Source organism: Ooceraea biroi, chromosome 11, assembly GCF_003672135.1.
Source record: "Ooceraea biroi isolate clonal line C1 chromosome 11, Obir_v5.4, whole genome shotgun sequence".
NCBI lineage: Eukaryota > Metazoa > Arthropoda > Insecta > Hymenoptera > Formicidae > Ooceraea > Ooceraea biroi.
In genome coordinates, this window is record NC_039516.1 from 2,908,411 (window position 1) to 2,922,574 (window position 14,164).

General features: G+C 40.9%; 1 protein-coding gene across 1 annotated transcript; it reads right to left on the reverse strand.

The window, feature by feature from the left end:
• Positions 1-10,839: 10,839 nt before the first annotated feature.
• LOC105288217 lies at positions 10,840-13,601 on the reverse strand. The gene is made up of 4 exons (XM_011354311.3): positions 13,033-13,601; positions 12,462-12,786; positions 11,133-11,801; positions 10,840-10,996 (listed from the first exon to the last, which is right to left on the reverse strand). The coding sequence occupies exons 1-4, from the start codon at positions 13,103-13,105 to the stop codon at positions 10,942-10,944; spliced, it is 1,122 nt and encodes a 373-aa protein (XP_011352613.2). The 5' UTR covers positions 13,106-13,601; the 3' UTR covers positions 10,840-10,941.
• Between the last annotated feature and the right edge of the window lie 563 nt (positions 13,602-14,164).

Genomic DNA, 14,164 nt, shown 5'->3' on the forward strand with positions numbered 1-14,164 from the left:
CGCGGATAAAGTGGGATGTCGAGAAATGACAAGGGGATAAATTTCGAGAAGATGGGTATAGCTAAACAGATAACGCACGCCCTATATTAACCCATATAAAATACTCCCTGCGGCACAATCAATTATTGTCAATCCCTAGATAAGATTAGATAAGAATGGGATAAGCGGGCGGAGGAGAGGGAAACCCTACACGTGGAGATTCTACAGGAAGAAGGGAGGAAGCGTAAAACTAGTACTATTTATTTTATTGTTGTTGTCTGATATTTTCCTGTTAAATATATTATACATTCTGCTGAAATCTGTACAAATAAGGTGCACTTGTTACTGACAGTTAATTTTTCTCGCAATGGCACCCCGTATAAATGGTCTTTAGAAAATACAAACGCCGCATTATGTAAGATCAGTAATAACCAGGCTTTGGAACGAGGGTAAAACGCGATGGAAATGGCCCCGCGGGAGGGAAACGGTCAGTTGGTTCCGACAATCTCGGTCGCTAGTTGGTCCCTGGGGTGGAACCTAAGCATGCCCGAATTATATTATACATCGAGCCTACTCGCCTCGTCTCTGTTCTTTTCTACCCTCAAGTCACAGCGCGAGAGAGAGGAAACATGGAAGTATTGCACACTGAACATCATAAATGCTTTAACATTTACTGGCTGGCCATAACCGACTGCATCGTATCCAGATTTTGGTACATGTAATAACTGTTCGCCAAAAAAGTATTACATCTGTCTCTGTAAATATCTTTGTAAAACATATTTTAATACTGATAATTCACGTTGTTTAATGACAGATAAGAATATCAGCCTGACAACCGAGTCAATTAAATATCCTTGTCACGAAAATGACGTGACGTAAAAAACTTTATAATATAGCATACCCGACTGTTAGAGTATGTACATCACTTTAATTGCGGGGAAAAAAGGTAATCTCAACTCGCCGCGCGCTTCGGCTGGAAACTTTTTAGTACGTATGAAGCGCATGTCTCCTTTATTTGAGATAATTGTAATTTTGATCGTTTTCGCGACGGAAAAGCACGTCGACCGTACGTCAGCGCGCCGTTTAATTTCCTATGACAGCGTGACGATCACTGCTCGCAGCCAAGACCGTTTCTGCGTGTTATAACTTAGCAACCGCCGGAATATAAAATGATATAAAACCATTTGATAAAAAAAAGTACATCATCACGGTAAAAAAGATACTCTGTCCTCTTTCGCCGCGCTGTCCCGTTGAATCCTACTGAAATTTAATTTCTATGAAGCTCGCGACGTGAAAAGTCAGTGATAGTATTATAACCTGACGTAATATGGAACATCACATACGACCATCGCATTTTCGAGATTTTTTAATACGTTTGCCTGAAACGCGAATTATTCGAAATTACTTACAGTTCAAATCTAACTACTAGCAATTCCTCTAAATACTCTATATAAATTGCTATAAATTATAATTGTTCAATCTCTAAATAAAGATTGCCGGATCTTGAATCTCTTTCATCCGCGTTCGTAGTAATTCGATTCACGGCATTGTCGGGGGTGTCCAATCGCTCGGAAAGGGAGACAGTAAAAAAGGTGGGATGCCTTCATGAGGTACCTCTTCCTTCGGGCATAAAGGATACGCGCCGCAGATACCACGTTGGATCCAGCAAAGTCTTCCTCGGGCGACTGGGCAAGGGGAACAGGCGAGAGGGGTGCACGTGTAATCACCGAGGTGTAATGCGTGCGTGCAAACCAACCCCTACTCACGCCTCGATACGCGCGGTGATAGGCGTTTCGTAGGTAGTCGCACGGCTGGCTCGAAAAGGGAGGTTCCAGCAGTGCCGTGGACTATAATTCTGCATTATCGGTGAATTCACGGGCCAACGCACCTCGGCTTGGATAGGGGGTGGCGCGCACCATTCTCCACTAACCCTTTCTATCGGTGTGTCCCTCATCGCCCTCGACAGCCACGCGGTGGTACGGACGGTGCGCTCTCGATTTCGCTCCTTGATCGAAATAGTCCACTTTCGTGCAATTAACACTTAGTTAATTGCATCCCGTGGACTTGCGACACTCCGGAGAAACTGACTGAGAAGCTACCGCAAGTAAAGTAACATCGAGCCATGATTATCGACTAGTTCGCTTCTCCTTTAAGCAATAAATGATTCGTGATCATAATATAAGACGTTTTATTTTTAGTTGATAATAATGCATACATCGATTCGTGATACTTTTGCATTCGGGGGTGAGCATTACTCAGAGTGCTTCCGTCACGAGAAATCAGAATTCACCCCTAAAGCGGAGTAACGTGGCGCGCGGCCGCAAATCAGCAATTCTCGATATCGACGATTTTCCCTAAGTAGAAAAACGCATCGGGCGAAGAATGACGGGCGCCGGGGAAGGTGGGGTAGTCGGCCCCGGTTAGGAATGATTTAAGGGTTGTTATCGGCGAGTGCGGAGCTGCGGGTCGGGCCGTCCACGTCAGCGAGAACGTTCGTATCAATTCGAGCCATCCCCCGAACCGGCCTTAACTTCACCCTCCCGGTCCGCAACCCCTCCGTCCTCCGCCCAGGCCTCTTCCCCGTGCGTCGCGCCTTGCTCACCCCAAGATCGAGCGGGCGGGCGAGAGGGCAGGCATTAACCGATCGTAGTAGCCGGGCCCGAGATTGTCCATACCACTGCCTCTTCGGCGGCCTGTACCGGATCTATTAGATCGGCACGGAGAGGCCGCAGCTACGCGTTTAGTACGGTCCATGTATCGTCTATCTGGTTAGGTTCACGCGCGAGTGCCTCGAGGGGCAATGGCGGGTGATGAATTGGTGATTAAGATGAGCTGGTCGCGATCGGCGCCCTCCCGAGCGTGTCGTGATCCCAATCGATCGCGAGCAAGCGAGCGAGCGAGCGGCTTCACGACTGAATCCGAACGCACCTGCCCTCGCATCCCCCTTTGCCAAGCAGCGGCTTACATACAATAACAGAATAAATACAATTCCGAGATCAAGATCAAGAGAATCAAGATTTATTGTTTTCATTGTGTTTTCTATGAAATCCTCTACGTAGCCTAGCGTCCGTCGATGAAATTTGTGGAAACCGAGATCATCGGGAATCGGAACGACCGAGATTTGGACGTGGAGGAAGCGGCCGGTTTGCTGCACGCACGCGGAATTGCGAAGCGAAACGGCGTGTACCGGCGCGATGCTAATATTGCTAATATTCACTCCTGGCCGACCGATGTAGCCGAACTTCACCGTACCGGCAGCGGCAATTGCCGGGCATGCAAACGAGACTGCGGGTGTTTCGAATAGTTGAGGATTACTAATGTCGAAGAGCGGGAGATTGCGGGCGCGAGCCGTGAGCGAGGGGTAGTTGCGTCGTCGCATCGACACACTCGTCTCACTTTCACGTGGATGGTTGTGCGCAAAAACGAGTTAACCCGCTAAGTAACTGCGCAAAAACGAGTTAACCCGCTAAGTAACTGCGCTAAAACGAGTTAATGCAAGCTCGCGTTCTCGGATGAAGTTTCACGGACGGAACTTTGTGCCGTTCACACGCGGATGAGCAATCCCGCATGAACGAAAGGGAACTGCCAATGGTGGTTTCGCCGTCTCTATGTCTGCGACATTGACGATAATCGCGAGATGCGGGAAAGATAGGGAGAAGAGAGAGAAAGGGAGAGAAAGAGAGGAAGAAAGAGATCCGTTACTCTCGCTACAACGAAGCCGTGAAATAACGAAACAACCGAAATATTACCCTCTCTTTTATCCCGGCAATCTCGTTGGCCTTTGTCGAACGCGATACGAGCCCGAAGCTAATTTCCATGCCGGTGCGCGGAGTTATAAAGAGACTGGCGCGAGCGAGGGTGAAATTGGGTGAAGCAAGGAAAATTACTATAATCAACCTTACAGAGTAACAATTACCTATAGGTCGTGATGTCTTTAAGAGTCCAGGGCGAGAATACACGCAAGAGTGGCTCGATGCTCGAGGAGATACTGCAGTTGCGCTCGTTTCGGGGGTGGCGCGAGTTGACTGCCAGCTGATCGAGCCGCATTTTGCTACAATTCCAAAAGTTTCGCAATTACTATTAGGAGTGTGATTTAGTTTTGAGGGTTTTGCAACAGATGGCTGTAGTGTCAGTTTGTTCCAATAGCTGTTTCCGATAACTGTTGTTTCTTACAGTTTTGACATTATCCATGACATTTAGTAGCATTATAGCAATCGTGTTTATATCATCGTAAAAATGCAACTTCCGAAAGAGCATTTTCGACATGCGTTGCTTTTGTTTTTTAATCAAAAGAAAACTGCGGCTGACGGTTATAGAATTCTTGTGGAAACTTATGGTGATTCTGCCCCATCAATTAAGACGTGTGAATACTGGTTTAGACGCTTTAAAAGTGGTCATACTGATGTGAAGGACAAAGAACGCTCGGGACAACCAAGAAAGCTTGAACATGCAGATTTGCAAGCATTATTGGACGAAAATCCAACACAATCCACTTCAGAACTTGCCAGAGCATTAAATGTTGATCGTACAACAGTTACTAAACATTTACATGAAATGGGAAAAATTCAGAAAGAAGGGAAATGGGTTCGACATTAATTATTGGAAAGTGCCATTGCGAACCGGTTGAACATTTGCATTTCGTTGATCGCCAGGCAAAAAAAGAAGAGTCTTTTGTCTCGGATTGTTACTGGGGATGAAAAGTGGATCTATTTTGATAATCCGAAACGCAGACAATCATGGGTGGATCCAGGCGAACCATCAACATCCACTCCGAGACGCAATATTCACGGTTCAAAAGTAATGCTCTGTATTTGGTGGGATAGTGTACTATGAGCTGTTAAATCCGCATGAGATTGTCACGGCTGATCGTTATCGACACCAATTGTACAAGTTGAAGCAAGCATTGGACCAAAAACGACCACCAATTGCGAGTAAACGACGGAAAGTGATTCTTCTTCGTGACAACGCTCGACCTGACGTTGCGTTATCAGTGAAACAAACACTATTAGAGCTTGAATGGCAAGTCTTACCGCACCCCGCGTATTCTCCGGACATTGCTCCATGCGATTATTATTTGTTCCGGTGGATGCAACACGCTTTAGAGGATACACACTTTCATAATTTCGAAGAAGTACGAAAATTCGTCGACGAATGGATCAACTGAAAAGAAGAGTCATTTTATAGTCGTGGAATCCATCTCTTGCCAGAAAGATGGGAAAAAGTTATAGAAAACGAAGGAAAATATTTTGATTAAGGTATTCATTCATTATCATATTTAAATACATGCGTTTTTGAGCAAAAAAACCCTCAAAACTAAATCACACCCCTAATACATAAGCGCGTATGAGAATTTAAGTTCTCGTAAAAAATTACGACTGTTGCGAGATATGTGATCCCGTCTGAATAGAGGAGGGTGAAATTCGCTCTGTGCAAAGAGAAAAAAGTTCGGACAGCGGATGCTCGTGGACGCGAAACGCAAGAATTTTCCCGATGCTGTAATATCCGATTCGGCGACATCGCGCGCGTATCCGCGACAGAGAGCCGCTATTGAATTTATTATTATGCATTTATGTAGATTGAAATTAATATTAGGACCCCGAGGGTGAATCCGCGCGCAACGCCTGGCGCCGTTGCGCGATTCCGAACGGCGATTCCATGGAAATCCCACGATTGGATTCGTGGTCATGATTAGTTTCTCAGCTTACTTTTCTCCGCTTCGTCTTTATGAATGCCCGGTTGAAAGTTCTCAAGTTCCACTTTACCATTTTACTGATCTACATCGCCATAATAAAGTGACGTTTCGCACCGATTACGTCGTTATTCGTTTCCTCATCAAGTCCCCTCATTACATCCTCTATTATGTCGACCTAAGAATCGCTGTTTCATTTATTTTCGACATAAGAATTGCTCGGGATTACGTAAACGCAGTGTTGCTATTCGGGCCGCTTTTTCTCGCGCATGCGCGGCGCGCAACTATGAAACCAGCAGCGACGGTAGTCGGTAGCGACTGTCGTTTAGGTAAACAAATGTTGGGCGCGAAAAGGTGATGGACAGCGAATAAGAGTAGGTAAGTAGATGTTTATCACCAAACATACAAGTATTTAACACATATAAGCATAACAAATTTATATTAATTATTTAATGGAAATGGATTCGAAAGGAGCTATTAAAAAAGCGCGAGTTTTTCATAAATCTTGGTTAGATGATAATTTATTTAAAGGATGGCTGGCTCCTCATCCTACAGAAAATGATAAAGCAATTTGTATTTTGTGCAATATCACTATCAGATGCTGCAAAACAGATTTAACACGCCATTCACAAACGGTCAAACATATAAAAAAATATAATTCTCAAAGTCAAAGCCAAAACCTTCAGAGTAATAGTAGTTCACATATTGATAACATTAAACGAGCTGAAATTAAATTAGCAGCATTTTTGCCGAGCATAATGTTGCTTTTTATACCACAGATCATTTAATTCCTTTGTTAAAAAACGTATTTATAGATTCTTCAATCGTTCAAGATCTTTCACTGGCTCGATCTAAGTGCACCAATATTGTAAAAGATGTAATCGCAAAACGGGAAATAGAAAAACTTGTTAATATTTTGCAAAAACAAAACTTTTCTATTTTAATTGACGAATCTACGGATATTTCAAAAACAAAAATTTTATGCGTCCTTGTACAATATTTGTCACCGATAAATGAAACAGTCGAAACAAAATTATTGAAATTATTACCATTAAATGCTGTAAATTGTTCCGCAAACAATCTTTTTGAATCATTTCAGAAACTTTTGGAAAAACATCAAATTCCTATTCAAAATATAGTTGGAATGGCAAGTGATAATGCATCCGTTATGATTGGATGTAATAATTCTTTTATTTCTCGTTTACAGTCCGAAGTTCCGGGAATAATTTTGTTGAATTGTATATGCCATTCTTCCGCGATTATAGCTAGTAAAGCCTGCGAGAAATTGCCACAATCTTGTGAGAATTTAGTTAGAGGAGTTGCTACTTATATTTCGGGCAGTGCAAAGAGATGCGCGATTTTACAAGAATTTCAAGAGTTTTTTGAAATAGAAAAAAATAAAATTTAAAAATTAGCAAATACAAGATGGCTTGTTTTGCACAAATGCGTGGTCAGATTTCTCGACAATTGGAAAGCTTTAAAAAATTGTTTTATATTAACTGTTCACGAAGATAAATTAAGATCTGCGGAAATTATTTTAACAGATTTAAATAATAATAACATAAAAGCATATTTATTATTTTTAAAATATTCGTTATTATATTTCAATATTTTTAACGCTACTTTCCAGTCACGCAAAATTTTGATTCATAAATTATTTGAAGAGTCTCAACAAATAATTTGGCAAATTGCTCAAAATTTTATATATCCAGAGGTTTTGCAAAATATTATTTCTTTAGATATTGACGATGAGAATCAGATACAAGATCTTAATAATATATATGTGGGACCCGACTGTGAAAACTTTTTAGCAACACAATCTGTAGAATGCGCGCAAGAAGTTCGGTTAAAATGTTTAGACTTTTATAAAACAGCAGTCTGGGAAATGATAAAACGTTTATCATACAAATCTATATTTTTTCAACAATTAACTTTTTTAAATCTGAAAATTGCTCTTTTTGACGAAGGCAGAATTAAAATTAGAGATTTAACAGATATTGCAGCGCGTATAAATAATACACACATTGATATTACAAAATTAGCGTTTGAATGGAGAATTCTGCCATCAATTTTCGATAAATCACAAAAAACAGAATTACTTTCTTTAGAAATTGATAAAGTGTGGCAAAACATGTTAGAATATAAGATGATAATAAAGAGAAAGTTTTTCCAAATTAAAAATTATTAGTTGAAGCAGTCCTTTCTCTTCCCCATTCAAATGCCGAAGCCGAACGGATTTTTTCAATACTTACTGACGTAAAAAATAAAAAACGAAATCGATTATCTGTTGATACTGTTTCCGCGATTAGCATTGTGCGATCTAGTTTTCAGGCTGAAGGCATTAATTGTATTAATTTTGAAATTGATTCAAGACATTTAGAGTTGCATAACCCGCAAAATTTATATGCAAGACAATCTGATAGCAGTTAATCTGATAGTGTTTAATATTTATTTTTTTTATTTATGTAAACTTTTCATATAATATTTTTAATTTTATTTCATTATTTTCACATTATATTTCATGTTAGTTGTATATTGTTATTTGACAAATTACATGTATTAACCATGTTTTTTTCCATGTTTTGCTCTGGCGAGCCTCCGCTAAATCCTCCGAATACACTCAGGGTAGATGAGCCCGACCTGACAGAAGGGATGGACGATTTTCCGCGCGTGCGACAAGATTCATCGGGGATACCTTAAATCTATTGTCTCGATTCCGCCAAGTTCTCCACTCGCCAAGAACTTATGTACCTGCATAATGTGCAATTTTTATTTTGAAAAATTATTTTCTTATTTATAATTATAATTATTTATTCTGTTATAATTAAGAAAATTTATTTTTGTTAATATTCTTAAAGGCTTTATGTTTGGTTTTACATATTATTACAGAATTTAAATATTTAATAACTATTGTTTGTAAGTTTGTATGTTGACTACATGGATTAAATATGTAAATATGTAGTTTATGTTTATAATTATATTTATATTAAGAAAAATGTGGATTTTGTATTTATAATTGTTAATTAATATCTGTCATGTATATTTTATTTTATGAATACTAGTAAGGTTTTATGGCAGTTTTCCTTACTCTCGCAACAAATGTTGGTATTTTTTGTGATTCTGCCAAATAAAGTATTTTAACTATTAAAACGTAATTAAAAATTATTTAAACATCCTTTTCTTCTTTAGTCTGTTTGTTATGATATTATATTTATTATTATTAAAGTAAAATTATATGTACATGTTTCACTTTTTATTATTTCTTTACTTTTACTAATTAACTTTTTATTAACCCTTTGCCTGTAACGTTTTTATGGAACCTTTATCCTGTAAACGGGGGTCATTTACGTCCACCTCATTAAAAAATAGGTTAAACTGTTTTAAAAAGCTGAAACAATTCGTATAGTTATATTGACTCTTCTATTTTGTAAATCAATCGGAAAACCAAGTAAAAAATAGTTTGTTTAAACAATGTGTTTATGTAAACAAAGTAAAACACGGAAAACGTACTATTTTGTTTAAAAAATTATAATTTGGGGACAAATTATCGAAATAAAAAAAATCAAATGGGAAATTAAAGCGTAAGGATAATACTTTCAATAAAAAAATATTGCAATATGGCACAATAAAAAAAAAGCTTAATTTTTGAGCATGAAAAAAGCATTTTTAAAACATTTGTTTAAGCATGCAAATACAAGTATTTTACAAGAAAATCAATACTTTTTTATTTTAATGTTATTTTATTCACAAAAATAGTTTGAGTAAAGAATATTTACATATAAAAATTGTTGATATGAGAAAAAATAATTATTAAAATAATTATGTTTTACTGCTAAAAAGTGTACTTACACTAAAGATTTTGTCTTGAAACTTATTTTCTAATAATATATATTACAAATCTTTATAAAAAATGTAAAAAGAGTTGATGAAAAAGTCACTCACCTACACACTTGGTATACGTTAACTGTAAACGAGGGTCGTTTACGTCCAGACGCAATTCGAACTGCTTGCTATACTGGCTGTATGTGAACTAAGCTTACTAAACTTGGGGAGTGTGTACACTGTCTGGATACAATTTTACACGACATAGTCCAAGGCGGCTCCCTTCCTCCGTTTTTAAGGTATCGAAGATAGTCGCTTTCGGCCGGACACAAACGACCCCCGTTTACAGGCAAAGGGTTAATAATAAAATTTTAGATTATTATTATAACAGCTTAAGCAAAGGGTCTAAAAGTACTCTTTTTTTCTTATATTAGTACGTCTCTGAGACCGATTTCCAAGCGCATGCACGAGAAAAAGCGGCCCGAATAGCAACACTGCGTAAACGGTCGAGACGCAGCGTTTTTATCGCGCTGATTAGACAGGACTTGATTAGAGCCGGTATATCAATTTTCGCGTACATAAATTTAACGTTTTGGAGATCGGTGGTGCATAGTTATCGCTAATCGCGACGATAGGATCGCCCTCCTTTATTTAAACGCCGTAGCAGCCGTAACTCAAGCGTGTGGTACCATCGCCGATACGCGAGCTCGAATATATAATGCCGCAAACCCATCGTATCCTATAAATTCTGATCCTTATGGGGCCGCGAATTCTTCATATATTTCGGCGGGCGTGCAACACGTAGACGTGGTAGACGATATTCCGGCTTCGGGAATAGATATATCGGGACATCGTGGCGCAATCGTACGTGCCGTCATCGATTGAACGTGCTCCAAGATTCGCGGGGCGGCCGTTTCGCAGATGCGGGAACAACAGGTACGAAACATCCGAGACGGCGGAATAAAGGTGGCGAAAAATAAATGGGGCGCGATACGCCGTATTACACGATTCGCATTATGCGGCCGTATCTCACGCGGAGTAAGTCACGCGATTCGAAGCGATTCCTGCCTGCTCCGCGACTCGACGTCGACGAAAGGAAAATAATGGGAGAGCCTGAACGCGATTCTAACTCGACGTCGTCGCTTCGCCTCCGCGAGTGCACTTGACACGCGCATCCTGTGCATAACGTACCGAATCAATGCTTCATTTTCGTGCGGAAAGGCAATATTGATAATTCATCACGTATCTAGCAGCCCGCTGAATTGACGGGCCGGAATCGACGAAACGTTTCGCGCAAATGTTCGCTCGCGAAGGGCTGCCTGAACAACAGTAGAAGAAACAAAAATCTTGCGTCGAGCAAGATCAACTTTATTGAGATTCACCGCAAGATACGTGCAACCGTTGTCCGTCCGACGAAACCCACCCCCGCCTGGCCGGATGGACATATCCACTCATGTTTTTCCCGTAGGTTCAGTCGAAGTATCGCTGCTGCTGCTCGCATGTTTTCTGGAAGAAGATAGAAGAGTGTTAGCAAGATTGCTTCCGTTTCCAAAGTTTCACCTATCTTGCTCTCTCGCACTTGTTACAAAAGTTTCAACTGCCTTCGATTGTCTCGATTCATAATTACTTACAGATTACTCACCTTGCGTCTTCTTTATTCCTGTCGACGTCGTGAGAGCACGCGGAGGCCCCATAGAGGGTGGTGTCCAAGCTCGCGCGTTTCCGCGATTTCCGGAGATTCGTCCTGGATGCGTTTAATCTCTGCGCCCGATAAGCTCGCGCAACATTGGGGATGCTAAACGGCGCTGGTGGAGGGAGCGTCACGTATCGCCAAAACTCATTCGTCGCCGGTGATATCCTGGTGCGGTTCCTCACGTAGACTTCATTACCCCCTCGAGTCACGAGACTGTATCTCGCCTTGTTCTTCAGGTTCTCGTAGATCTTGTTGTGCGCGCCCTTCGAGCGCTTACGCACGGAATCCTTTGAAGGGTGCTTCATACAGTTGCCGAGTATCTTGGATCCAACGGTGGAAAATGTAGCGTTAGAGTAACGTGGTTTGACTCTCGTGTTAAGATCAGTCGATGACGTAACATTCTGATGACTACTAGCGTTAGGTGGAATGACGGTGTCGTTGAAACTCGAGCAGCTCTTCGTCGTCGTTCTCGCGGCGCTTGGATTTATTTTCGAGCAGTTATAATTGCTCCAATTATTACTTGAGATTTCGTTTGCCAAATAGCTGTCATTTAAACCGCGCGGAGTGCTCGTTTCGTTTGCGGTTGATGCGGTTGTCGGCACTTCTCTGAGACACTTCCTAAAATCGAATTATTAGAATACATGATATTTTTGAAGAAGTTTTTAATGGATTCAAAACAATTATTAGTGCTCATTAAGGAAAATCGAGAAATGCTGTTGACAATGAAATTTTGCGATGCAAATGAAACATTTCGCGTAAATTGTATATTAGAAAACCTGTGTGGCTCTCTGTGCTGGCCGTAATGGTAGTGATTCAATAAATTCATCATCCAGGACTTCCCTCGTTCGCCCTTAGCTTAAATCCTAACTTAAATAGACGCGAGACGCGTACCGGACTAAGTTCCAGCGAGTTTGATTACAAGGGAACGTGTCTCCAACTGCACTTACCTTCGGTAAATAAGCTGCTGCTGAATTGTTAAAGCTCATTTTCAAAGAATCTCACGATTCGCGCACTTGGAGAGTTTTCGCAAAACGAAACTTTCGTCACGCTCCACGGGAATCAAATATTTAGACAGTGTGTATTATTTTAACTTGACGCTGTGAGACACGTGTAATCACTTGAAAGAGGAGAGTCATCACTTCGAGACGAATGATTATTCGAGTGTGCTGCCTCGTAAAATAATTTCCAATACAAGTAGTAGATCGTTCCTCGAAGATGAAGAACGGGATACGAAGCAGAATTTATTTCCCTCGCCATCGAGAGATTCGCTCAACTTACTTTGAGGCTTGCGTATCGCGGCTAATCACGTCGAAACGTTCCTCCATCTGATAATAAGCGATTATCAAGATTCGCATCAGTTGGACGAGTTTCTGCTTGATAATTGACCCCTCAGGTTGTGCTTCTTCAAGCAGTACAAGCCTAGACCAGTCGGATTTTAACGCGCCGAAAGGCAGAGCAGAAATAGGACACTTGAATCCGGCGATCATCATTTTCACGGTAGGCACATCCGTAAAGTCTAATTTGGACAGGTAAATCTCAATCTCGTCGATGTCGAGCTTGGCCAGTTCCAGATAATGGTCTGGAAAGCTATTGGTACGCAACGCTGAAAAATAAATGGCAAATAAATCGAAAATAAATGGAAAATAAATGGAAAAAGCGGGAAATCAATTGGAGAACGGTTTTTAGAAAACAACGCAAATTATTTTGTGTCTCGAAGTGTCATTACGTAACGATATAAAAAATTACATAATTTAATATCTTCCGTAATAATCTTTTAATAATAATATAAAGAATGCTCCTTGAGAAAATCGTGCATACACATACATTTCTAAAATGATACTTCACTTACCGTTGAGACTCATCATCGCGCAGAGCTGAAGCAGAAGATGTAGCAGTGCATGTGATGGCACTGATCGCAACATGGTTTTTGCATCGACTGAACGCGGTGTTTCGTTAAGGTCGGCACTTCTTGAAATGCCAGCAACTCCTGAGAACGTGAGTACAACGTCCGTGAAACGTAAGGCAATTCTCGGTTCTTGTAAAGGGAGAACCGCACTCGATCCCGCGCGGAATTGGCGTGATAGCGGTCGCGCAAGAATGCACGAAAGTATTTCTGCGACGCTGTATGCATACAAAGAATCGGCTTATCCGAGAAACAATTGTATTGCTTATCCGTAAACTTTTATTCTCGATGATCAGCGAATCGCGAAATCGCGGGCAATTGTACACCGCGATCGCCGCGTGTTTGCACAATTAAAAGCGTATTCCCCTATTCGAGACTCACAGCGAAAATTTATTCATTAACGGATTAATTCATTACTCGTCACACGTTTGAAAATTCGCGATGTCAAATACCGGGCCGTGCATAACCACGGCTGGAATGAAAATTATGTGAAAATAAAGCCGGCGCTTGATACGAAATGAATAATGTAGCATCGTTCGCCCAGCGAGAGAATACAATCGAATCGCTTTGAAAATCGCTTTGAAAATCGCCGAGACTCGCGTGAAGAGCTTCATCACACGGCGGAATAAAGAAACACACACTCTTAAGCTTTCATACGTTATTTGCTAATCCTGTACGTGGACATTCAGAGGTACAATAAACGAAGACGGTATTACCGAGGTAGTTTCATACACAGCGTATCTTTTGTTGGTTTATTCTCTGCGTCTCGTTGTAGATATCGTCATCTTAATTAACTCTCTCACATAAGCATACATGCATTCTCGTCCTCATCCTCTCTCTCTCTCTCTCTCCCTTTCTCGCTCGGTCTCTCTCACATGTATTATTTTAATTACGTACGTTACGAAATATTCCCCGCCGCTTTCAATTATGTCGCATCGCAACGACGCATACATTGGCGCTGTTATTATCTCTTCGGCTTCCCTTTCGTAGGTACAGCGAACTATACCGCTCATTCTCAATGTGCGCGCACTTACAAAAATTATGTCTAGAGGGAGAATCTACTATATACTATGTTACA

Excerpts from the sequence above, each read along its gene's own strand:
- LOC105288217 (XM_011354311.3), bottom strand. The coding sequence starts at position 13,105 with ATGTTGCGATCAGTGCCATCACATGCACTGCTACATCTTCTGCTTCAG. Across the intron at positions 12,787-13,032 it reads CGCGATGATGAGTCTCAACG|CGTTGCGTACCAATAGCTTT; the intron begins GTAAGTGAAGTA and ends TTTATTTTTCAG. Across the intron at positions 10,997-11,132 it reads AGGAATAAAGAAGACGCAAG|AAAACATGCGAGCAGCAGCA; the intron begins GTGAGTAATCTG and ends ATCTTCTTCCAG.